The following is a 22007-nucleotide window of genomic DNA, read 5'->3' as shown; positions in this document are numbered from 1 at the left end:
GAAGTGGTTCTACATATCCCAAGATATTGCTCCCCTAGGGATAACAGGCAAGACCTGTCCCATCTGTTCCTCAGAGAGGCAGGGCAGGAAACTTGCCAGCATAAAGTTTTGGAGTAAGTTTATTCTGGAAAAGAGGGACATTTCTGTCAGTAGTAGTGGTTAATAAAAGACAGCAATGAGTGCCAGATGCTATTCAAGTAGTAAAGCAGGAAACTGCTTCAGAGACTGGGTGTTTCAAGGGCAGTATCAAGGAGATGACTTCCGAGATAAGTCCTTGAGAATGGGTGAGAAGTGTGACGGGAAAAAAGCTAACTCCATGTTGGATCTGTTCTTTTCATCTTTAACCTTTGTGCTCTGTTATCTGTCCTTAGTCATGTTGACTCTGAACCTTCGTAAAGGACAGTTGCCCACAGCGTCAAATATATAGTCCATTCTCAAAGGTTCCGCCTCCCAGGCTTGCCCTTTCAAGGTATATAGAGATGAAAGGTTGCCTAACAGAGAATAACATTTGTCTCACGTTGGAGGTTCACAGGAACAGGACGACCTGACTGAAACAACAAAGGATTATCGCATCCCCCTTCCGGGTCTCCCGAGGCACCAACAAATTCCCCAAAACCGGCCACACCCCCTCTCCTTTCAGATTAAAATAAGCCTAATTCTAATTCTGGTAAAACAATTCTTTGGGACACCTGTCGGCCACCTTCTCGGTCTGCTGGCATTCCAAGTAAAGTCACGACCCCTTCCCCCAACACCTCTTTTTGGCCTGTTGTGAAGGCTGTCTCACTGAGGTGGCGGAGTAAGCGACGGTGGCGCAAAGAAAGGTAATAATAACTTGGTTTGACAACACTGCTGTGGAACGAGAAATTGCCTACAGGGCAAAAACAGTTTTTGTTTTTCCTGCTGAATTCAAAGCCCAGCAGGCGCGACCCTACAGGGATTAGATCTCGATAACCACTTACTCTGTTACAGGGTAACGAAGTAGCACTAGACCTGATAGCTAGCAAAGGAAACGAGAAAATAACCCAGGGCGGACGGGGCGGAGACGTTTGCGGGGAGGCGGGAGTTCCGGCGCAGCCCGGCTCCCCGTTTCCGGCGTCGGCGGCTGCTGCCTGCGCTCTGAGCGCCCCCGGCCAGGACCCCGAGGAGGGGCAGGGCCGTGCCGACTTCTCCGCTAGCCGAGCCTTCGCCTTTGCTGAGAACGGCTTTGCGAGCCTGGTGAGGAGCCGCTGTGGGACGGGCGAGGGCCCGCCCGTCTCGGGGCTTCCTTTCATGGTGAGGAAGCGGAGGACATAAGCGGTGTCATCTCTAGGCCGCCACCCTCCTGGCACCCGCACCAACCCGCGCGCTCACTGGGTGAGGCTCGTCCAGCCCTCTCGGCGGGGACGGCCCTCGGCGCGGCGCGTGCGCGGAGCGGGCCAGCCGCGGTTCCGCCCGGCCTGCTCGCGCTGGGCTTGCGGCGGCTCTTGGGGGTTGGTCGATCCTTGAAACTTGCCCTTGGACTGTATTTCTCGAAGCCGGCGTCCCTTCTCATCGGTCTGGCGTTTGCCAGGCGCTGAACCTCGCGCTGGCGGAGGGTGCGTGACCTGTCCTCCTCAGGAGAAGGAGGAGGGGATCGCGGTTGAGTTAATGCAGAAAGAGCCCTGTTCGTGGAATCGTTCCAGTTGTAAGAGCTAGAAATAGGAAGATGATTCCAAGCAAACAGGGCATAAAGTTGTTGATATAGTCTAGATGAGATGTGATTTCAAAAGCTAAGATAGTTTGGATAACAGTGAAAGGAAGTGAGTGGTTTTAAGACTGTACAGCAGGTAGCAATGATATGATTTGGCCCTTGACTGATTGGGAGGAAGGCTTGAGACAGTCGTAGTTACATACATCTACGTTGATGATGCTGCCATTCACGCATAAGGGCCGCAGGATGAAGAGTAGCTTCTGGAGGATATTAAGGACTTGGATTGAGAAGTCCCAGGGATATTCAGGGGGAGATATTTTCTGAAGTATCTTGAAGAGTTCTTTTGGGGATGAGAGAGAATTTTTACCTTTCTTCTTTGCATTGAATATGTACCAGTATCAGTTGATTATGATTCTTGTAAAGTATCTCTCACATGACTTGTTCAAGCCATGGGAGGTGGTGGAACATGGATTTCATATGAAGAAACAAGGACCACCTTTGAAGCCTTTGCAGTTTTCTGGAGTAATACTAATATCTTGCAGTTTATCAAGTACTAATTTGTAGTTCGGATTTGTTGTTCAGTCGCTAAGTCGTGTGGAACTCTGTGACCCCATGAACTGTATAGCATGCCAGGCTCCTCTGTCCTCCCAGTGTTTTCTCAAATTCATGTCCATTGAGTTGGTGATGCTATCTAACCATCTTATCCTCTGCTACCCGCTTCTCCTTTTGTCTTCAATCTTTCCCAGCTTAAGGGTCTTTTCCAATGATTCGGCTCTTTGCTCCAGGTGGCCAAAGTATTGGAGCTTCAGCTACAGTCCTCCCAATGAATATTCAGGGTTGATTTACCATAGCCTTACCTTTAGTGATGCAGTGTATTTTAAAGAATCCTTTAACAGTCACACATCTAAATAGAGTCACTTGGAACAATCTAGTCTTTTGCCTAATAAACTGCTTCACTTCTCAGGCAGGTTTATAGTTGGTGCTATTATTTATGTAATGCTCCCTTTCAAGATAACAATAAAGATCAGAAATAGAATAACATAAGAGTTGGACAGGACTGAGCGACTGAACTGAACTGATGAGGACTATTATGAAAGAAAGGATTTTGCAGTGGAATCTTGATTAACCAGAGCTCATAATATCTTTTATTACCTCTGCACTCTCCCTCTTAACCACCCCTCCCCTTGCAGATTCATTATGAAAGACAGATAGAACCAGAGGTTTATTTTAAAATCAAAATACTTGATGAGGGCTGTTATACTGATATACATTAATTGGAAAAATTTAGTTTTTTATGACTATTAAATGTATAAGAAATTACTAAAACATAGCAAGACTAGTTTTTATTGTCAAATATGTCATCTACACAAAGGTACGCAAAACACGTCAGTTTTAAATAATTTAAAAACACTGTGTACTCACTGTCTAGGCCAAGAAGACTTTAGAGGCACCCTTATTCTCTTCCTGGTTTGCATCTCCTGCCCAGCCCCTGCAAGAGTCACTGTCTGTCAGTCACTCTTGCCTTAATCATGCCCTTCTTTTTGTAGTTTTATCACGTACGTATGCTGTAATATGGCATGTATTCTTTTGTGACTTTCTTCTTTCAGTCTGTGGAAGATTTTGGAGAGTTACCTAGGATGATGTAATTGTAGTCATTCATTTCCACCTCCTTTTGCATTCTGTGTTTGAATACACCACAATTTATTTGTTCATTCTGCTATTGATAGACATTTGTATTGTTTCCAGTACCTGGTTATACAGACAGTGCTGCTTTGGACATTGCTGTTTGTATCTAAAGGTAGAGCATGAAAAAATCTCTAGGATTTGATACCTGGGAGTGGAACTGCTGGGTTATAGAGTATGGTGAAGCCAAATGGTTCCTAAGTGAGTGTTCTGGTTTATTCTCTCACTTAGCAGTATAAGGGAGTTGCTTTTGAAAACCTTTGATGTTTTCTGACCTAAATTGTGCCAATCTTTTTGTTGTTGCAGTGATCTCTTCTGCTTTAAATTTGCATATCCTTGGTTACCAATGACTTTTTTGAAAATCTTCATTTGTTTATGTGCTCTTTTGTAAAGGATATGTTGATGATTATTCAGTTCAGTTTAGTCGCTCAGTCGTGTCTTTGTGACCCCATGGACTGCAGCACACCAGGCCTCCCTGTCCATCACCAACTCCCGGAGTTTACTCAGACTCATGTCCATTAAGCCAGTGATGCCATCCAATCATCTCATCCTCTGTCGTCCCCTTCTCCTTCTGCCTTCAATCTTTCCCAGCTTCGGGGTCTTTTCAAATGAGTCAGTTCTTTGTGTCAGGTGGCCAAAGTATTGAAGCTTCAGCATCAGTCCTTCCATTGAATATTCAGGACTGATTTCCTTTAGGATGGACTGGTTGGATCTCCTTGCAGTCCAAGGGACTCTCAAGAGCCTTCTCCAACAATACAGTTCAAAAGCATCAATTCTTCAGCACTCAGCTTTCTTTATAGTCCAACTCTCACATTCATACATGACTACTGGAAAAACCATAACTTTGACTAGATGGACCTGTGTTGGTAAAGTAATGTCTCTGCTTTTTAACATGCTGTCTAGGTTCGTCATAACTTTGCATCCAAGGAGTAAGCGTCTTTTAATTTCATGGCTGCGATCACCATCTGCAGTGATTTTGGAGCCCAAGAAAATAAAGTCTGCCACTGTTTCCACTGTTTCTCCATCTATTTGCCATGAAGATGGCATGATCTTAGTTTTCTGAATGTTAAGTTTTAAGCCATCTATTTCACTCTGCTCTTTCACTTTTATCAAGAGACTCTTTAGTTCTTCGCTCTCTGCCATAAGGGTGGTGTCATCTGCATATCTGAGGTTATTGATATTTCTCCCGGCAATCTTGATTCCAGCTTGTGCTTCCTCCAGCCCACCTTTTCTCATGATGTACTCTGCATGTAAGTTAAATAAGCAGGGTGACAATATACAGCCTTGACGTACTCCTTTCCCAATTTGGAACCAGTCTGTTGTTCCATGTCCAGTTCTAACTGTTGCTTCCTGACCTGCATACAGATTTCTCAGGAGGCAGGTCAAGTGGTCTGGTAGTCCCATCTTTTTAAGAGTTTTCCAGAGTTTGTTGTGGTCCACACAGTCAAAGGCTTTGGTGTAGTCAATAAAGAAGAAGTAGATGTTTTTCTGGAACTCTCTTGCTTTTTCGATGATCCAACGGATGTTGGCAATTTGATCTCTGGTTCCTCTGCCTTTTCTGAATCCAGCTTGAACATCTGGAAGTTCCCGGTTCATGTACTGTTGAAGCCTGGCTTGGAGAATTTTGAGCATTACTTTGCTAGCGTGTGAGATGAGTGCAGTTGTGCGGTAGTTTGAGCATTCTTTGGCATTGCCTTTGTTTGGGATCAAAATGAAAACTGACGTTTTCCAGTCCTGTGGCCACTGTTGAGTTTTCCAAATTTGCTAGCATATTGAGTGCAGCACTTTCACAGTATCATCTTTTAGGATTTGAAATAGCTCTGGAATTCTATCACCTCCACTAGCTTTGTTCATAGTGATGCTTCCTCAGGCCCACTTGACTTCGCATCCCAGGATATCTGGCTCTAGGCTGGTGATCACACCATTGTGGTTATCTGGGTCATGAAGATCTTTTTCGTACAGTTCTGTATATTCTTGCCACCTCTTCTTAATATCTTCTGCTTCTGTTAGGTCCATACCATTTCTGTCCTTTATCGAACTCATCTTTGCATGAAAAGTTCCCTTGGTATCTCTAATTTTCTTGAAGAGATCTCTAGACTTTCCCATTCTATTGTTTTCCTGTGTTTCTTTGCATTGATTTCCTCTGTTTCATTTGCTGAGAAGGGCTTTCTTATCTCTCCTTGCTATTCTTTGGAACTCTGCATTCAAATGGGTATATCTTGCCTTTTCTCCTATGCGTTTGCTTCTCTTCTATTGATAGCTATTCGTAAGGCCTCCTCAGACAACCACTTTGCCTTTTTGCATTTCTTTTTCTTGGGGATGGTCTTGATCCCTACCTTCTGTACAATGTCATGAACCTCCGTCCGTAGTTCTTCGGGCACTCTGCTTATCAGATCGAATCCCTTGAATCTATTTGTCACTTCCACTGTATAATGCGTTTCAGATTTGCTGTTTTGTAAAGGGTATGTTTTTTCCAGTGGTCATGTATGGATGTGAGAGTTGGTCTGTGAAGAAAGCTGAGCACTGAAGAATTGATGCTTTTGAACTGTGGTGTTGGAGAAGACTCTTGAAAGTCCTTTGAACTGCAAGCAGATCCAACCAGTCCATCCTAAAGGAGTTCAGTCCTGGGTGTTCATGGGAAGGACTGATGCTGAAGCTGAAACTTCAGTACTTTGGCCACCTGATGCGAAGAGTTGACTCATTGAAAGAGACCCTGATGCTGGGAGGGATTAGGGGTAGGAGGAGAAGGGGACGACAGAGGATGAGATGGCTGGATGGCATCACCGACTTGATGGACATGAGTTTGAGTAAACTCTGGGAGTTGGTGATGGACAGGGAGGCCTGGTGTGCTGCGATTCATGGGGTCACAAAGAGTCGGACACGACTGAGTGACTGAACTGAACTGAAAGGGTATATTGAGATCTTATGCCATTTTTCTATTGTTTATCTTTTTCTTAATATTTATAGTTTATATTTCCTGGACTCTGATCCTTTCTGACATGTGTTGCAAATCTGTTTTTCACTCTGTATATTTCTATTCTCTTTCTCTTTTCACGGTACTATTGAAATATCTGTCTTTTCCTTTATGGTTTTTATATTTTAAGAAAGCCATTCCTACCCTCAGAGCATGAAGATACTCTCCTATCTAAAAGTTTTACAGTTTTCCCTTAAACATGTGGTTGTTTAATCTTGGGGGGGAAATGTGTCTGTAGTATGATGCGTGCATGCTCAGTTGCTAAGTTGCGTCCTACTCTGTGATCCCGTGGGCTGTAGCCCTTCAGTCTTCTCCATGGAATTCTCCAGGCAAGAGTACTGAATTGGGTTGCCATTTCCTTCTTCAGGGGGTCTTCCCAACCCAGGGCTCAAACCTGAGTCTCTAGCAGCATCTCCTGCGTTGGCAGGTGTATTCTTTACTACTGAGCCACTTGTGAGGCACGTGTAGTGTGATATGGGTGTCTGACTTCATTTTTTTCTGCTATAGTCATTTTTCTTTCTTCACTGACCTGAAGCACCATCTCTGTCATATATCAAGCTTCCATACTGGTTGGGGTTAGGACCCCAAAAGGGTCGTTTTTGGGGTTCTCTATTCTGTTCCATTGATCAGTTTGTCTCTTCATGTGCTAATACCACAACATCCTAATTAGTTACAAAACCTGATTAATTGTCTGGATATTAGGAAAAGCAAGACTCCCATCTTCTTTCTCTTCAATCTTGGCTGAAGTATCTTGGCTATTTGTACTAGTGTGTGTTTTAGAATCAGCTTATCAAGTTCCACAGAACCCTTTGTGGGGTTTTGATTGGAATTGCTTTAAATCTCCTGGTCATTAAAAAGGAAAGCTTACATGATATTGGGTCGTTTAAAAGATCTGTCTATATATTTAAGTCTTCTTTGTGTCTTTCATTGAAGTTTTATAATTTTACCTTGGAAGTGACTTTTGTTAGACTTTCTGGTAACTGTATTTTCTGATACTACTGTGGTACCTTTTTTAAAAGTAGTTTTCTAATTGTTTGTGACATAGTGATTTTCCGATATTAATTGCTATACTTTTTTACTTTGTTTTACACTCCTGAATTTTTGTATATACAATCAAATCATCATGAATAATGTTAGTTTTGTTTCTTCTTTCCAATCCTTATACCTTTTTCTTGTACTGCATTAGCTGAGGTATCATTTGCAGTGTTAAATAGAAGTGGTGGAAGTAACATCCTGTGTCTTTCCCTGTCTCACTGCTTTTAGTTTATTACTGATACATGATATCATAGTATGAAGTGTAAGTTATATACTTATCAATATATTACTGATAAGTCTAATGTTGGCTACATATAGGCTTTTGTAAATACTCTTTTATCATCTTAAAGAAGTTCCATGGCTCAATATAGTAGGGATTTCAGTTCTCTCAATACTGCTCTATAGATCCAGTGCAGTTCTAGTCAGAATCCCAATGGGGAGATTTGGTGTTTGTTTTGATGAAAATGACAGGCATCAATGTGGATCAATTTCAGAAATACAATGTTGAGCAAAATGTGAAAGCTGCAAAATTATTATCTCATTTTTACAGAGTTAAAAGACATTAATTTAAAGCTGTGTGACAAGTAAAAATATTAAGAAAAGCAAGAAAATGATATCACAAAATTCATTATGTTAATTGCTTCTGGGAGGTAGGAAGGGAATGTAACTAAAGGGGCTCATATAGGAGGCTCAGCAGTATTAGCAGTGTTCTAATCTTAAGCTAGGGGCTGGCTAAACATACAAGTTTCATTTTTATATTACGATTATTATTAAATATGAAAATATCTTTCTTGTGCCTTCAGCCCATTTTTAAAAGACATCTTTTTAAAATTTGTTTTCTTCCAAAAATTGGAAATTTGTAAAAAATAGTGCAATGAAAGCCATATACCTTTCACCACAATTTACTAATTGTTAATATTTTGCTCTATTTGTTTTATGTCTCTCTCATGCATTGCACTTATTTGTCATGTCTCTCTACATATCTTTAATTTGAAACAGTTCCCCAGCCTCTTCTTTGTCTTTTATGATATTGATTTTTTTTTTTTTTTTGAGAAGTTCAAACCAGTTTTATAGAATTTGGAATTGCCATGATTGATTTGTGTTAAACATTTTTGGCAGAAGTTCTGCAAAGGCAGGACTACTACAAAAGTCTTTCAGGAAGCAGGTAATGTTAGTTTCTCCTGTTATTAAGGGTGTTAATTTAATCATTTGGTTAAGGGATTATTTGGCCATTTTCTCTACTGTAAAAGTATCTGGAAAGTATCTCGTTTGTAGTTAATGGAGAACCTTAATTTGTGGGTGATTATTTGAGCCTGAGTGATTATACATTTGATCCTTGAACAGTGTGGGTTTGAACTATGTGGGTCCATATAATTGGATATTTTTCAGTAGTAGATATTACCGTGCTAGACAGTCGGTGGTTTGTTGAATCCAAGGATGTGGAGGAACCCTGGATGTGGAGGGTGAACTGTAAGTTATACATAAATTAACCCCTGCATTGTTCAAGGGTTAACTACTATTCCCTAACAACTTTTCACCCAGTGATTCTATTATGTGTTACTCATTTCTGTTATTTTTTTCTTTTTGGTGCTCAAATTGCCCCAGGTTTGGTCAGTTGAATCCCCTGGTTCCCTTGTCCTTTTTGTCCCCCTGTGATCTGGTAAAACGTTATGTTCCAGATTTATTGTATTTTGGCTGCCCCAGCCCTGGTTTGTTTAGTACACATTAGCTGTGGTCATAACTATTGGAGTCTTGTTGTTTCTTGTTCCTTTTAGTGGAGAGTGCTGAGAAATACATAATTATTTTTAAATCACGAATTCATAATGACACCTCTAATTCTAAACCACACAGCAGGGTTTTTCCTGTCCATGTTTATAGCTCTTTTCTTCTATTTGAGAACCCTGATTTTTTCCTAAACATCAACAACACGTACTGATTTACTCAATTGTACAACGCACAAGGAATTATTTTGGAACTCATACCACTACCATTACCAACAACAAGCCTGCTAAATTAAGTTCAAGATTTTCTTGCAGTTCTTTTTTCTTTGAATATATCCTGTGGCAGGGCTAGAGTTAGCTCTCTACTGTAGTTCTTGTCGGTAGTTTGTTTGCATTTCATTTTAGGGCCGGCTTAATTTAAATTTGAATACATAAGCCATTAGCATGATTTAAAGTCAAAACTAAGCTTGAACAAGTTAGTAACTTCTCAGTGTCTCAATTTCTCCCTCTAGGATTGCTGAGAACTTTCAATGATGTAGTAAAGACTACAGAACACTTAGCAGAGTGCAGATCATCTACAGCATCCGGTAAATGGGAGCTGTTCTTTCTTTCTTTCTCTGTGAATTCCTCCCAGTCACTTCTCTTGCTTCTTACTTTTCCTGGTCTGCGACCCGAGGCCATGCATGAGGTGGGGTGGGCAGGCAGGTGGAGGGAGGTGGTACCTGCTAGACAGCGATAAGTGGGAAGGAACAGGACATGTGGATTATGTTCCTACTCTATGCTTATCACTGCCAGGCATTCCCCTTAACTCAGTGATCCCTCACAGCCCCACAGGGTCTTCACAAGTGCGTTTCCCCTTATATAGATGAGGAAATGGAGGCTTGAGATGATGAATGCACTTGCCCAAGGGTAGGCAGCTACTCCCGAACCCTGGACCTACCTCACCGTTACCCCTGGCGCTGCTTTCCCTGCCTTCTGCATCTCCCTCACTTGGGACCGAAGTTCCAGCTCACTGAGGGAAGCCCTGCTCAGGTTTGGGAAGGAACAGGGCAGGCGTGGAGCCGTCCTGGCTGATGGGTCCCTGGGCCCAGCCCGCACACCATCTCTCTGCCTTCCTCCCTCTGAGTCCATATCGGGTCCAGACACGCTGACAGCTGGCCACGTGGGAAATGCAGTGTTCTCCAGTTGGCCCAGTGGCAGTCCTCAGGGCTCCCTGAGCAGTGACTACCACTGGCCAGCAATTGACTTCAGTTCTGGGCTTACTCGGGGATTATTTTTTATATTTATTCCTTGTGTGCAGAGATGGCTGACATGGAGTAGCAGGGGTCTGGGAAATAAGAGGAGCAACGGAGCTAGTATCTTGAAGCTGGAGGGAATTCAGGGGTCGTCTTTGCTATCCCTCTGCCTGCTGACAGTACTGCACCTAAGGGGGAGCAACATTTCAAAGGGTAACGCTGGACAGGCTGGCGCACTCCTGGCAGCGTTGGGAGACGAACCCAACAGGGATTAGCAGGCTGGTGTTAAAGAAGAGGAAATCGGGGTAGAGGACTGTATGTGTTATACATTCATGCCTTCATCCCACATTGCCCAGCTGTAGGCAGTAAAGATTGAGGCTTCCTCTTGCCTTCCTGCCCAGAGAAGGCACGTGGCCAAGGTCACACAGTGAATGTGAGGCAGACCCAGGACCAACAACCAGGCCTGGGGACCCAAACTCTCAAGTGCATCTCGAAGGGAGCTAGCTCGGAGAGAGAGAGGTCTGCCCCCGTCCACCTGTGTCCCGGGGATGCAGTCAACCCCCTCAGAGCTCTTCCTTGACTACTTGTATCATCCCTGGGTTCTTTCCCTTTCTCTTTCCCTTCTGCTTCTCACTTTAAAGAAGATGGCTCTTCCAGCTCTGCTGTCACTTTAGGGCCTGACACAGTAAGTGTTCATACACACTCGCTGTTTGAAGACACAAGGAATGGGCAGCTTGGCGCATCCTGTGAGGGTGAAATGAGCATGCGCCTTCAGACCCAGGGAGACCTCAGACATGTCCGCACACGTGGCCGGCCGCCGGGAGCCATGCACAAGGATGGTCACAGAGGTGCCCTTCACTGCATTAAGACGTACGGAGCTGCCTCAACCTTCATGGTCAGGAGAAGAGAAGGATAAATGGTGTTTTCACACAATAGAATGATACCATGCAGCAGTGAAAATGACCTATATCCACGTGTGTTAACATGGCTACGTCTCACAAACAATGTGGAATGGTAAAGCAAGTCATGAAGTGTACATGGAAGAACAGTACTACCAAGCTGTCAGCACTTCACAGTCTGGAAAGTAGTAACCTTGGGGCAGGGAAGAAGTGTATCAGATCAGAGAGGGTACACAGAGGGCTCCCACTCCATCGATGATGTTGTATTTCTGAAGTTGAATGATAGATAAAAGGGATTGTATTATTCTTCATACCTTTTGTATGTCTGAAATATTTTATTACAAAAAAAAAAATGGAAAAAAAAAGAGTAAGTTTAAAAAACTAAAAATGCAGGCAGTCCTATCCTGTCTTTAGCTTCCATACAATTCCTACCACTCCCTTATTATCTTCAAACTGTTATCTTTATACTTAAACTTTGTATTCCCATTTATTTATACTTGACTGTCTATATGATATAACTCACAATAAACATATTTTAAAGGAAATATATGCAAAAGGGAAATTGGACATTATAGCATAAGGAAACTATTTCCTGACTTAAAATTACTATATAACTTGAAATATCCTCCTCACTGATCTACAAATACTAGTAGCTCTTTGGCCATATATGCCACTTCAGGATAAAACAGTGAAGACTGGCGATTAGAATGTTTTCGTGGTACATAGCCAGAGTGGAAAAAGATTTTGCCAGTGATTTAGGGCTTCCTTCCATCCACCCATTCTTCAGAGTACATTTTCTCACACATAAAAATAGATGAATGAATTGCTCCACAAAGAATTATTTCAAGAAATCTGAAGTAAATGTAACCTCTCTTTTAACATTTCCGTTAAGACTTAAAAAAAGAAAAAGTTTTATGGGTGAAATTTGGATTTTTAAAAAACGTTTCTTTTTTACAAGAGAAGCAGCTTAACATTAAGCAGTATCTTTCTAGATGCGAGTGATATTTTGAAGTCTTACCAGGTTTTAATTGTCCATTGTTTCCTAAACTGTATTTTTAATTTCATTTGCTCTCTCCTAGGGAATGAAGGATGGCAGCACGCCGTGCATTAAAAGCTGTTTTGGTCGATCTCAGTGGCACACTTCACATTGAAGATGCAGCTGTGCCAGGCGCGCAGGAAGCTCTTAAAAGGCAAGCTATCCTCCACGTTCAGCTGACAAATATGTTTGTAAGTGCCATTTTACCAAGGCAGATCATTAGCTGAATGGATGGCCTTAAGATGGCATTTCACCGATTTACCGCAGATACAGGAACTGCCTTGGGCTTAGCTGGAAAATATATGCATTGTTGTGTCTTCCAAACATTGTTCTCCAAGCCTTTTGTTAGGTTCGGCCTTTTGGTCTGTCTTTTCCTCTTCATGTGTGTCTTTAATGTAAATTTGGGAATGAAAGCTCGAAATTCGAAAATGTGGAATAAGTAGCAATGGAAAAATCGCAGATGAATCCTGGAGTCACAGAATGAAATACACACACACACCCCAAGACATAGTTCTGCCCACTCCTTCAGCTAAAATCTAGCACTAAGTGTGCAGCTGCTCAAATAAAATTTAATTAAGGGACTTGAAATTTTAGAATTATCTCCATTAACTAAATTTAATGCTTTTGAAGGTTGAAGATTGTCTTATATTTCTGATGCATCGCTTACCAAAAGTCTGGATTAAAAAATGTATATTATAGAAAAGCGTGTGAACTGAACTGAATGTGAATATTTGTTTCTGAGTATCCTGGAAAGAATACTCCTCAGCAGAGTAGAACTGGGACTTCCTTGGTGGCTCGGTGATGAAGAATCCACCCGCCAGTGCAGGAGACACGAGGTGTGGGTTTGATCCCTCTGTCGATCCCCGCGGAAAGAAATGGCAACGCACTCCAGTATTCTTGCCTGGAACCTTCCGTGGACCAAGGAGCCTGGTGGGCTGCAGTCCATATGGTCAGACAGAGTTGGACACAGCTGAGCACGCATGCATAGCAGAACTAGTAATGTTATTTAGCATCTTACCTTAAGTAATTTAGAGGAGGTTTTAAAGTCAGCAGTAGTTAGCATGTAGTGCTTTATCATGCTACGCCCTACAGCATTCATAGTCTGCTCTCGTTCAGGGAGTCTCGTGACTAGTAACAGTGCAGGTGTTGTGGCAAGAGAGCAACACCGACTTGGCATTCTCTCCACGCGGGGCATCAGCAAGTGTGAGGAGGTTTTAGAGCCGGTAGGCATCAGTGGGAAGCTGTTGATGCAGCTGGGAGTCATGGTGTTCTTTTACAGGCGGACAGCAACATGTTGAAGGCTCAAGTTAGATCGGTTGGAGAGTGGGCCTTTCTCTTGGCTCCTTGCCGTGGTCTCTCTCAGGCTTTCTAGGGAAAAGGATACCTGTTTATCAGTCTGCTTTCCTGTTGGACAAGTGCTTGTACTGCTTCAGAGATGAGCTTTCTGCTCCGGATGGATAGAAAAGTCTTATTTCTGGTGAATAATGAATGACATCTCTAAGTACATCTGTAACCTGTGAGCCTGCCATTCTGGAGGGGCCAGAGCCTACAAATTGTCCTCTCACTGGCACAGGCGGGTCTCCATCCCAGAGAGATCCTATGCTGTCACTGCTAGTTTTGGTTTCTATGGAAACAAATAGCTTAAGGGAAGTTGAGTGACTAGCAAAAAGAAAGGTTTTTTTTAAGTTCTTGTTAGAAATAATATGGTCATTTCAGTACTTACACTTGTTCATTTTTCGGAGAATAGTTATAATAAGGTATTCAATTTCTTTTGAGAGATTTTAAGCACATAAAACAAATTTAATGTGTTTTTAGGCAAAGCCACCACACATGTATTATAGAGATAATCATGATTATAATGAACTATTTAATCATATAAAGGTATTGAATGCTCTTTGAGTAAATGCTTAAAAATCTCTTTTATGTTTTATTTTCTTGCTTATTTTAAATTATGGACAGTGCTTTTATGCCTTGTATCTTTTTGGGGCAGGCATAAAATATAAGGTGTATGTGGCAGGCATGAGTGCTCAGTCACGTCCAACTCTTTGCATCCTCGTAGACTGTAGCCCACCAGGCTCCTCTGTCCATGGAATTTCCCAGGCAAGAATACTAGACTGGGTTTCCATTTCCTACTCCAGGGGACCTTCCCAACCCAAGGGTGGGACCCACATATCTTGCATCTCCTGCATTGGCAGATGGATTCTTTACCACTGTGCCACCTGGGAAGCCCAACAGCTATTAATATAAAAATTTTAATTGTAGGTAAATTAAAATTAGTTTTAGATTAAAACACTCTTGTTGTTGTTAAGTCGGTAAGTCGTCTCTGACTGTGCAAATCCCATGGACTGCAGCATACCTGTCCTTCACTATCTCCTGGAGTTTGCTCAAATTCATGTCCATTGAGTCTGTGATGCCATTCAACCATCTTATCCTCTGTTGCCCACTTTTCCCCCTGCCCTCAGTCTTTCCCCATATCAGGGTCTTTTCTAGTGAGTGAGCTCTTCACATCAGGTGGCCAAAGTATTGGAACTTCAGTTTTAGCATTAGTCCTTCAATGAATATTCAGGGTTGATTTCTTATAGGATTCACTGGTTTGATCTCCTTGCTATCCAAGGGACTTTCAAGAGTCTTCTCCAGCACCAAAATTCGAAAACATCGATTTTTTGACGTTCAGCCTTCTTTCTGTTCCAGCTCTTACATCCATACACGACTACTGGAAAATACCATAGCTTTGACTATATGGAGTCTCTGCTTTTTAATATGCTGTCTAGGTTTGTCACTGTTTTTCTCCCAAGGAGCGAGTGTCTCAATTTCATGGCTGCAGTCACCATCTGCAGTGATTTTGGAGCCCAAGAAAAGAAAATCTGCCACTGTTGCCGCTTTTTCCCCATCTATTTGCCGTGAAGTGATGGGACCAGATGCCATGATCTTATTTTTTCGAATATTGAGTTTCAAGCTATCTTTTTCATTTTCCTCTTTCACCCTCATCAAGCAGCTCTTTAGTTCCTTTTCACTTTCTGCCATTAGGGTGGTATCATCTGCATATGTGAGATTGTTGATATTTCTCCTGGCACTGTTGATTCCAGCTTGTGATTTATCCAGTCCAGCGTTTCGCATGATGTACCAATTAAATAAGCAGGGTGACAGTATACAGTCTTGTACTCCTTTCACAATTTTGAACCAGTTCGTTGTTCCATGTCTGGTTCTAAATGTTGCTTCTTTTTTAAAAAAAAAAAAATGGTGCTTCCTGACCTGCGTACAGATTTCTCAAGAGGCAGGTCAGGTGGTCTGGTATTCCCGTCTCTTTAAGAATGTTCCACAGTTTGTTGTGATTCACACATTCAAAGGCTTTAGTGTAGTCAGTGAAGCAGAAGTAAACGTTTTTGCTTTCTCTATGATCCAGCGAATGTTGGTAATTTGACCCCTGGTTCCTCTGCCTTTTCTGAATACAGTTTATACATCTGGAAGTTCTCAGTTCACGTACTGTTGAAGCCTAGCTTGAAGGATTTTGAGCATTACCTTGCTAGCATGTGAAATGAGCACAGTTGTGTGGTAGTTGAACTATCTTTGGCATTGCCCTTCTTTGGGACTGGAATGAAAACTGACCTTTTCCAGTCCTGTGGCCACTGCTAAGTTTTCCAAATTTGCTGAAATACTGAATGCAGCACTTTAACAGTATCATATTTTAGGATTTGAAATAGCTCAGCTGGAATTCCATCACCTCCACTAGCTTTGTTCTTAGTGATGCTTCCTGAGGCCCACTTGACTTCACACTCCAGGATGTCTGGCTCTAGGTGAGTGACCACATCATTGTGTAGGACCAAGAAAATGGTTTTTTTGAAGGAAAGCTGGACTATTATGAATTCTTCCTCTGATACCTGATTGCCAGTTTAGGTTCCAAGAAGCAGATTATGAAATTAAAAGCAGATTATGAAATTTTGTATGAAATTTTACATACAGAATCCCATATGTAAGTAATTAAAGGGGAATGCACATTCCAGTCTGTAAAAATGACATGTTTCTTTTTCCAAGTAGTTGCTCTTTGTAAACTTAGTAGCACATTAGGGCTTAACCAGTGTCTAATTGGCTCAGAAGAAAGAAGAACTCTTGAGGTATCCTCTGTCTCTTAGTATAGGGGGTCAGACCCTGTCCAGATGCAGGCCAGAGTTCTTGTCTCAGCTCTATAGCTGCCCAGCTGTGTACAGCTGAGCCCCGTCATTAATCCTGTAGGCCTGAGTTTTCTCACCTTCAGAAGGTTACACTAGGTAAATAATCTCAAGGTAACTTTCACCTCATTTTGTGAGTACAGTGGTTACTCAGCTTTGGGTCTTTGTTTTCACTTCTTTGCTTAAAACCTGGTAGTGAAATTCAGTTAAAAGTACAGAAGGCCCTTGAAAAGGTAGCCTTTATAGCCTCTGTAGATAAAGCGGTCCACAGGATGTGTATAAGCTGTAAGCAGTTTTGGATAGGTTATAAAACCTGTTGGCCATAAAACACTTACCCAGTGACTTACCTTTCATTTTTTGACCTTTGGCAAGTGCTTCCAATTTAGGTTTTATGGGGCTAGAATGTAGAAGCTGCCTATTGACTCCTGAATTACACTTTTCCAGATTACGTGCTACTTCTGTAATGGTTAGGTTTGTGACCAATACGACCAAAGAGAGCAAGCAAGACCTCTTGGAAAGATTGAAAAAGCTGGAGTTTGATATCTCTGAAGATGAAATATTCACATCTCTGACTGCAGCCAGAAACTTGGTAGAGCAGAAACAAGTCCGACCCATGCTGCTGGTTGATGATCGGGCCCTACCTGATTTTAAAGGTAGGAGGCATTTGGAAAGATTTAAAAATTAGTTTTTCATATCTGCTTGTAAGTCACTCTTAAAACTGGATGTTTGGAAGCATTTATTCAGATTTCCTCTTATTGAAATAGTCAACACATACAGTGTTTCTTGAACCTGTTTTGACTGCGCCCCACAGTAAGTAAAACACATTATATAGAAATTCAGGACATGTGTGTGTACTTGTACATGTTAAATAACACTTACTCTTATTCTGTGACATGTACTCTGTTTTCTGTTTGGTTTGAAAAGTGAAAGTGTTCGTCACTCAGGACTCTGCAACCACGTAGACTAGCCTGCCAGGCTTCTCTGTCCATGAAATTCTCCAGACAAGAATACTGGAATTGGTAGCCATTCCCTTTTCCAGGGGATCTTTGCAACCCAGGGATCAAACCCAGGTCTCCTGCATTTCAGGCAAATTCTTTACCATCTGAGCCACTAGGGAAGCCCATTTTCTGCTTGGTTTACTTGTGTGATTTTCATGCTGCTTGGAGTCATCCAGATTAGTTTCACAATTTACTGATAGATCATGGCCCACGGTTTGAAAAAACACAAGTCAAGATTTCTATGAGCATTACATTCCTCATTCCTGGAGCCACTGTAATAATTTGACTAGATAAGATGAACCAATATCAACATGTTTAAAGATAGATGTCATTCTGTATAGTGTGAAGCTTTTGCAATGACCATGAAATATTTTCAACCAAGGAAAAATAAAACTTTTCTCTTGGATAAAACCTAAAAACTTCTGGAAAAATATCCTAGTGTTATGAAGCTTTGCCACATTGCTTTTTTTATAGGTGATACTCAGAGTGAAGTACACAATATTGAAAAAATGAGTATAAATTATAAATTCATCATTACATTACATTAAAGCCATGTTATAGCTTTGTAAATAATAATTTGGAAGCTTTTGCATGGATAAATGCAGAATCTCAAAACTTACACTATCAGGAAATATAACTGGATATCAATCAGAATTATTATTGCAAGAAACAGAAAACAGCTTTGGCTGAATTATACTGAAAATAAATTTATTAAAAGATCTGATGGGATATAAAGTGGCACAACTCCTGTGGAGAGGAATTTGGCAGTGGCTCTCAAAATTGCATGTGAAGCAGTACTGCCTTTTGTAGGACTGTATCTGCAAGACGTAGTGACAAATACGTATAAGGGCTTATGAATAAGGTTGTTCATCATGACCTTATTTGGACCTCATTATGACCTTAGAATATTAGAAACAACCCAAATGTTCATTAAAAGAAACTGATTAAAACTAGGATATGTCCACAAAATGAAAGGAATGCTTTGTAGCTGAAATGTAAGTAATGACGGATTCTGTCTCCTGATAAGAGTGATCTTCATAGGATATAGTAAGTGAAAAAAGTAAGGTATAGAAAACCTTACACATTTTCTGTGTAAGAAGATGAGAGGGAAATGGCTATGAATGTATTTGTCTTATATTCTTATTTATTTTGCATTTATTTTTATTAGTTGGAGGCTAATTACTTTACAATACTGTAGTGGTTTTTGCCATACATTTACATGAATCAGCCATGGATTTACATGAGTATGTCTTATATTTGTGAAAGGAAACTGAAGGAAGATAAATGAAAACCTAGTAAAAATGGTTATCTAAAGGGGGAGGGCAGGAAGAAGAGATGTGATCTCTCTAAATAAAAGTACGTTATTATCTAGTTTTGACATTGGAATTATGTGAATATTTTATATATTTAAAAGACAATTAAAAAGTTAAAAACAAGCCAATCCCTAAAAACCAAAAACAGATCGAAACAAATGAACTGTATATAAAGTTGATGACAACCCACTCAAAGACTTACTTTACATGACTTTAAAAATACAGTATTCTGATAGTTCATTCATAGGGGATAAATTGAAGGATAAAAGAATTGCAAAGGAACCTAAAACTGCTTTCAGTAGTCTTAGTGTTTATTAGTAGTACTGATATTATTTTATAATTATAGATACATTATAGGATAAAGTGATAGTTATCCTAGTATTATTAGTACTCCAGACTTTAAGTGTAAGTGAAAAGAGGCACAAATATAAAAATGAAATAAGGTGTGTGTTAATTTTGAATTAAAAATATTATGATCAACTCCCTTGTTCTTTTCAAAAATACATACTGTCTAGATCTTCTACTCAAAAGGCGTAGAAGCAATGAAACCCTGTGGTCAAACGGTAGTGTCTACTATGGTTTCCTACTTTAGTTCTGTGAAGAAATGGGAGATTCTAGATCTGCAGGGATTGTATGAGTCTGGGATAGCTAATTTTTAGCAAGGAAATTATTGAAAACTAATAAAGTCATGCCTAAAGGACACTGAAGCCAGTTTGAAGGGATAATTCAAATAGAATCAAAAAGAATAATGATTGCAATAGATTGCAACACATTTTATATACACAATGATCAAAATGATACTCAACCCCACAGAACTCATTGGTCACTATTGGATGTTGTTAGGGCAGTAACTCATTCTGAAAATGGACAAATGAAACTAGGATTTATCCTGCCTTTCCTATTTTAACTGTATTTTAGAGTAAGTAAACATTTGATAAGAGTAAGTTCTTTATAGAAGAGTTTTAACTAGTAAATGCAGAAGCAATGGCAGAATTAGAAAATCACATTTGCCAAACCCTAGTGAAATAGGCAACAGTGTCAATAGATTTTAAACACAGTAGGTGAAGAATTGATGAGGAGGTTCAGAATGCAGGGATTATGCTGACACCACTTGAACCAGCTAATCAGTCTTAGCACCACTAGACGAGGAACAGCCAGATCCCTTGTGCTTCATGGTGTGATACAATAGAACGTTCATAGCATTGCCTGTGAAATAACCTTGCTTAGTAATTGAATGTGAACTTACGAAACCTCTAGATCCAGTTACTGGTTTATATGAAATAACAAGAGTAAAGGAATAAGTTAAATAATAATCATAAGCAGTCAGCCGAATCCAGAAAGTAGGACTTGGTTACCAAGATCTAGGTGCTTTAGTAGGTAAGATTGATAGAAGACTGCTGCTGTAGAATGAGAAGTAAAGGATAACAATGAAATACCAAGTGTGGACCTTTTTGGGTGTCAAGTACATATCAGATATAAAAAGACGTTTTTGAATCATTTGGAGAGATTCAAATGTGGACTAGGTATTGAGTGATTAATAAGAATTATGACTGGGCTTCCCTAGTAGCTCAGTGGTAAAGAATCCACCCGCCAGTGCAGGAGACACAGGTTCAATCCCTGATCCAGGAAGATCCCACATCCCATGGAGCAACTAAACCTGTGGGCCACAGCTGTTGAGCCTGTGCTCTAGATCCCAGGAACAGCAACTAGTGAAGCCCATGCGCCCCAGAGCCCGTGCTTCCCAGCAAGAGAAGCCACCTCAATAAGATCACAGCACAACTAGAGGAGCCTCTGCTCTCTACAGCTGCAGGAAAGCCCACACACAGCAGTGAAGACCCAGTGCAGCCAAAAATAAATAAGTAAAACTATCATTAACTCTGATGGTATAATAATGTTAAAGTGGGTTTTTTTTTTTTTAGGTCTTTATCAGTTAAAGATATATACTGAAATATGAAGGGGTGAGATGATGGATATCTGGGATTTACTTTTCAAAGACTTTAGAAAATGTAGAGAATCATAGATACAATTGACAAAACGTTAGTGACAGCTAAAGCTGGGTGATTAGGTACATCAGGGCTCATTATGAGCTAGTCTTTCCATTTTTTATTATCTTTTATATGTCTGCGACAAAAAAAAAAAAGACTGAGTAGCCTATAGAACTAACTGCCCAGCGGGGGCTGGGGGTTAAGTCTCCGGGGTTGTGCCCCAAGGAGCGGTATGCAACACCTTGCAGGCAGAACTGATCGGGCATCCCCAGTGTGCCACTGCATGCTGACCTCTGCAGCTGGCCTGTTGACCCCAGTGGCACTGGAGACCGGAAGTTCCAGCTTGCCCTCCTGCCTCAGAATTTCTAGTGGCATTCTCCCAGTTGCTTTAATGTTCCTAGCTTCTGTTGTAGAGTCTGGGGTAGGTGCTTTTGATTGGCAGAACCTCCATCTCAGGCCAGTACCCATAGCTACAGAGAGGCTGGGAATACAAGTATGCAGTGTTTTTACCCTCTCAAGAGAGGGTGAGCTCTGCTCCTCACCAGGCCTTATGAGCGAGTGTGGATTCCATGGTTATGAAAATGATATTTGGAAACTGGGCTGCCAAAAATAATGACACATACATTCTGTGATTAGTGTATTTATATTTCTGGGCCAGCTGAAGTACTGCAAAACAGCTTTTTATCCAGACCTTTTACTTTATTTGAAGAAAGATTCTGGTTGTGCAGCAGTGAGCTGGAGTTGGCACATCTAAGCAGAATCCCTGGTCTAGAAGAAATCTTTGTTATTTAGTTTAAGACTGAACTTGCAACATGGAAATACCCAGAGTTGATGGGTTTTTTAAGGGAATGGAAATATCTTGGCTAATGTTGAATGGAGAAAATAAAAAGAATACAAAAATCTCAGCTTTTAACTATAGCCATTGATTTTATTTTCTCCCTTCAACAAGCTTCAGCCAATTACTCAGTACTCATGTATGCCGGTGAGGAGGGAATTGAAAATCTTGAATATCTGCTCTTTCTACTTCTCACATTTTGGTAGAATTGATAATGAGACTGCTTAAAAGCAGGCAGTAAGAGAGGCAAATAGGAATCGGCATATGAATAATACACAGACCCTTCAATCAGAGTTTTAGTAACTGTGATGGTGAATACCCTCTTTTAGTTCTTGTAACTAAGGTCTTGTCATTAGATACCAAGACCTTAAAACATGTTTTCGTTATAGAATGATATTTGTGAAACTAATGTGGATTAGGTATCATGTAGAAAGCTATAGGACCTACAGTGCATTCCA

At 41.0% G+C, this 22007-nt stretch overlaps 1 protein-coding gene across 8 annotated transcripts in view; it reads left to right on the top strand.

The window, feature by feature from the left end:
* Window positions 1-1081: 1081 nt before the first annotated feature.
* Window positions 1082-22007, top strand: part of HDHD2 (haloacid dehalogenase like hydrolase domain containing 2) — a 41763-nt gene continuing 20837 nt past the window's right edge. The window contains exons 1-4 of one of the 8 annotated variants that reach the window (XM_065932655.1): window positions 1090-1272; window positions 9595-9669; window positions 12296-12406; window positions 16863-17071. In XM_065932655.1, the coding sequence (XP_065788727.1) occupies window positions 12306-12406; window positions 16863-17071 (310 nt within the window). In that variant the 5' untranslated portion in view covers window positions 1090-1272; window positions 9595-9669; window positions 12296-12305. Of the gene's footprint in view, window positions 1354-1423; window positions 1575-9594; window positions 9670-12295; window positions 12444-16862; window positions 17072-22007 lie in introns of those variants that run through there. The other 7 variants (XM_065932656.1, XM_065932658.1, XM_065932654.1 and 4 more) reach the window with 7 other exon arrangements.

Source organism: Muntiacus reevesi, chromosome 4 (assembly GCF_963930625.1).
Source record: "Muntiacus reevesi chromosome 4, mMunRee1.1, whole genome shotgun sequence".
Taxonomy (NCBI): Eukaryota; Metazoa; Chordata; class Mammalia; order Artiodactyla; family Cervidae; genus Muntiacus; species Muntiacus reevesi.
This window is presented reverse-complemented; position numbering and strand designations above follow the sequence as displayed.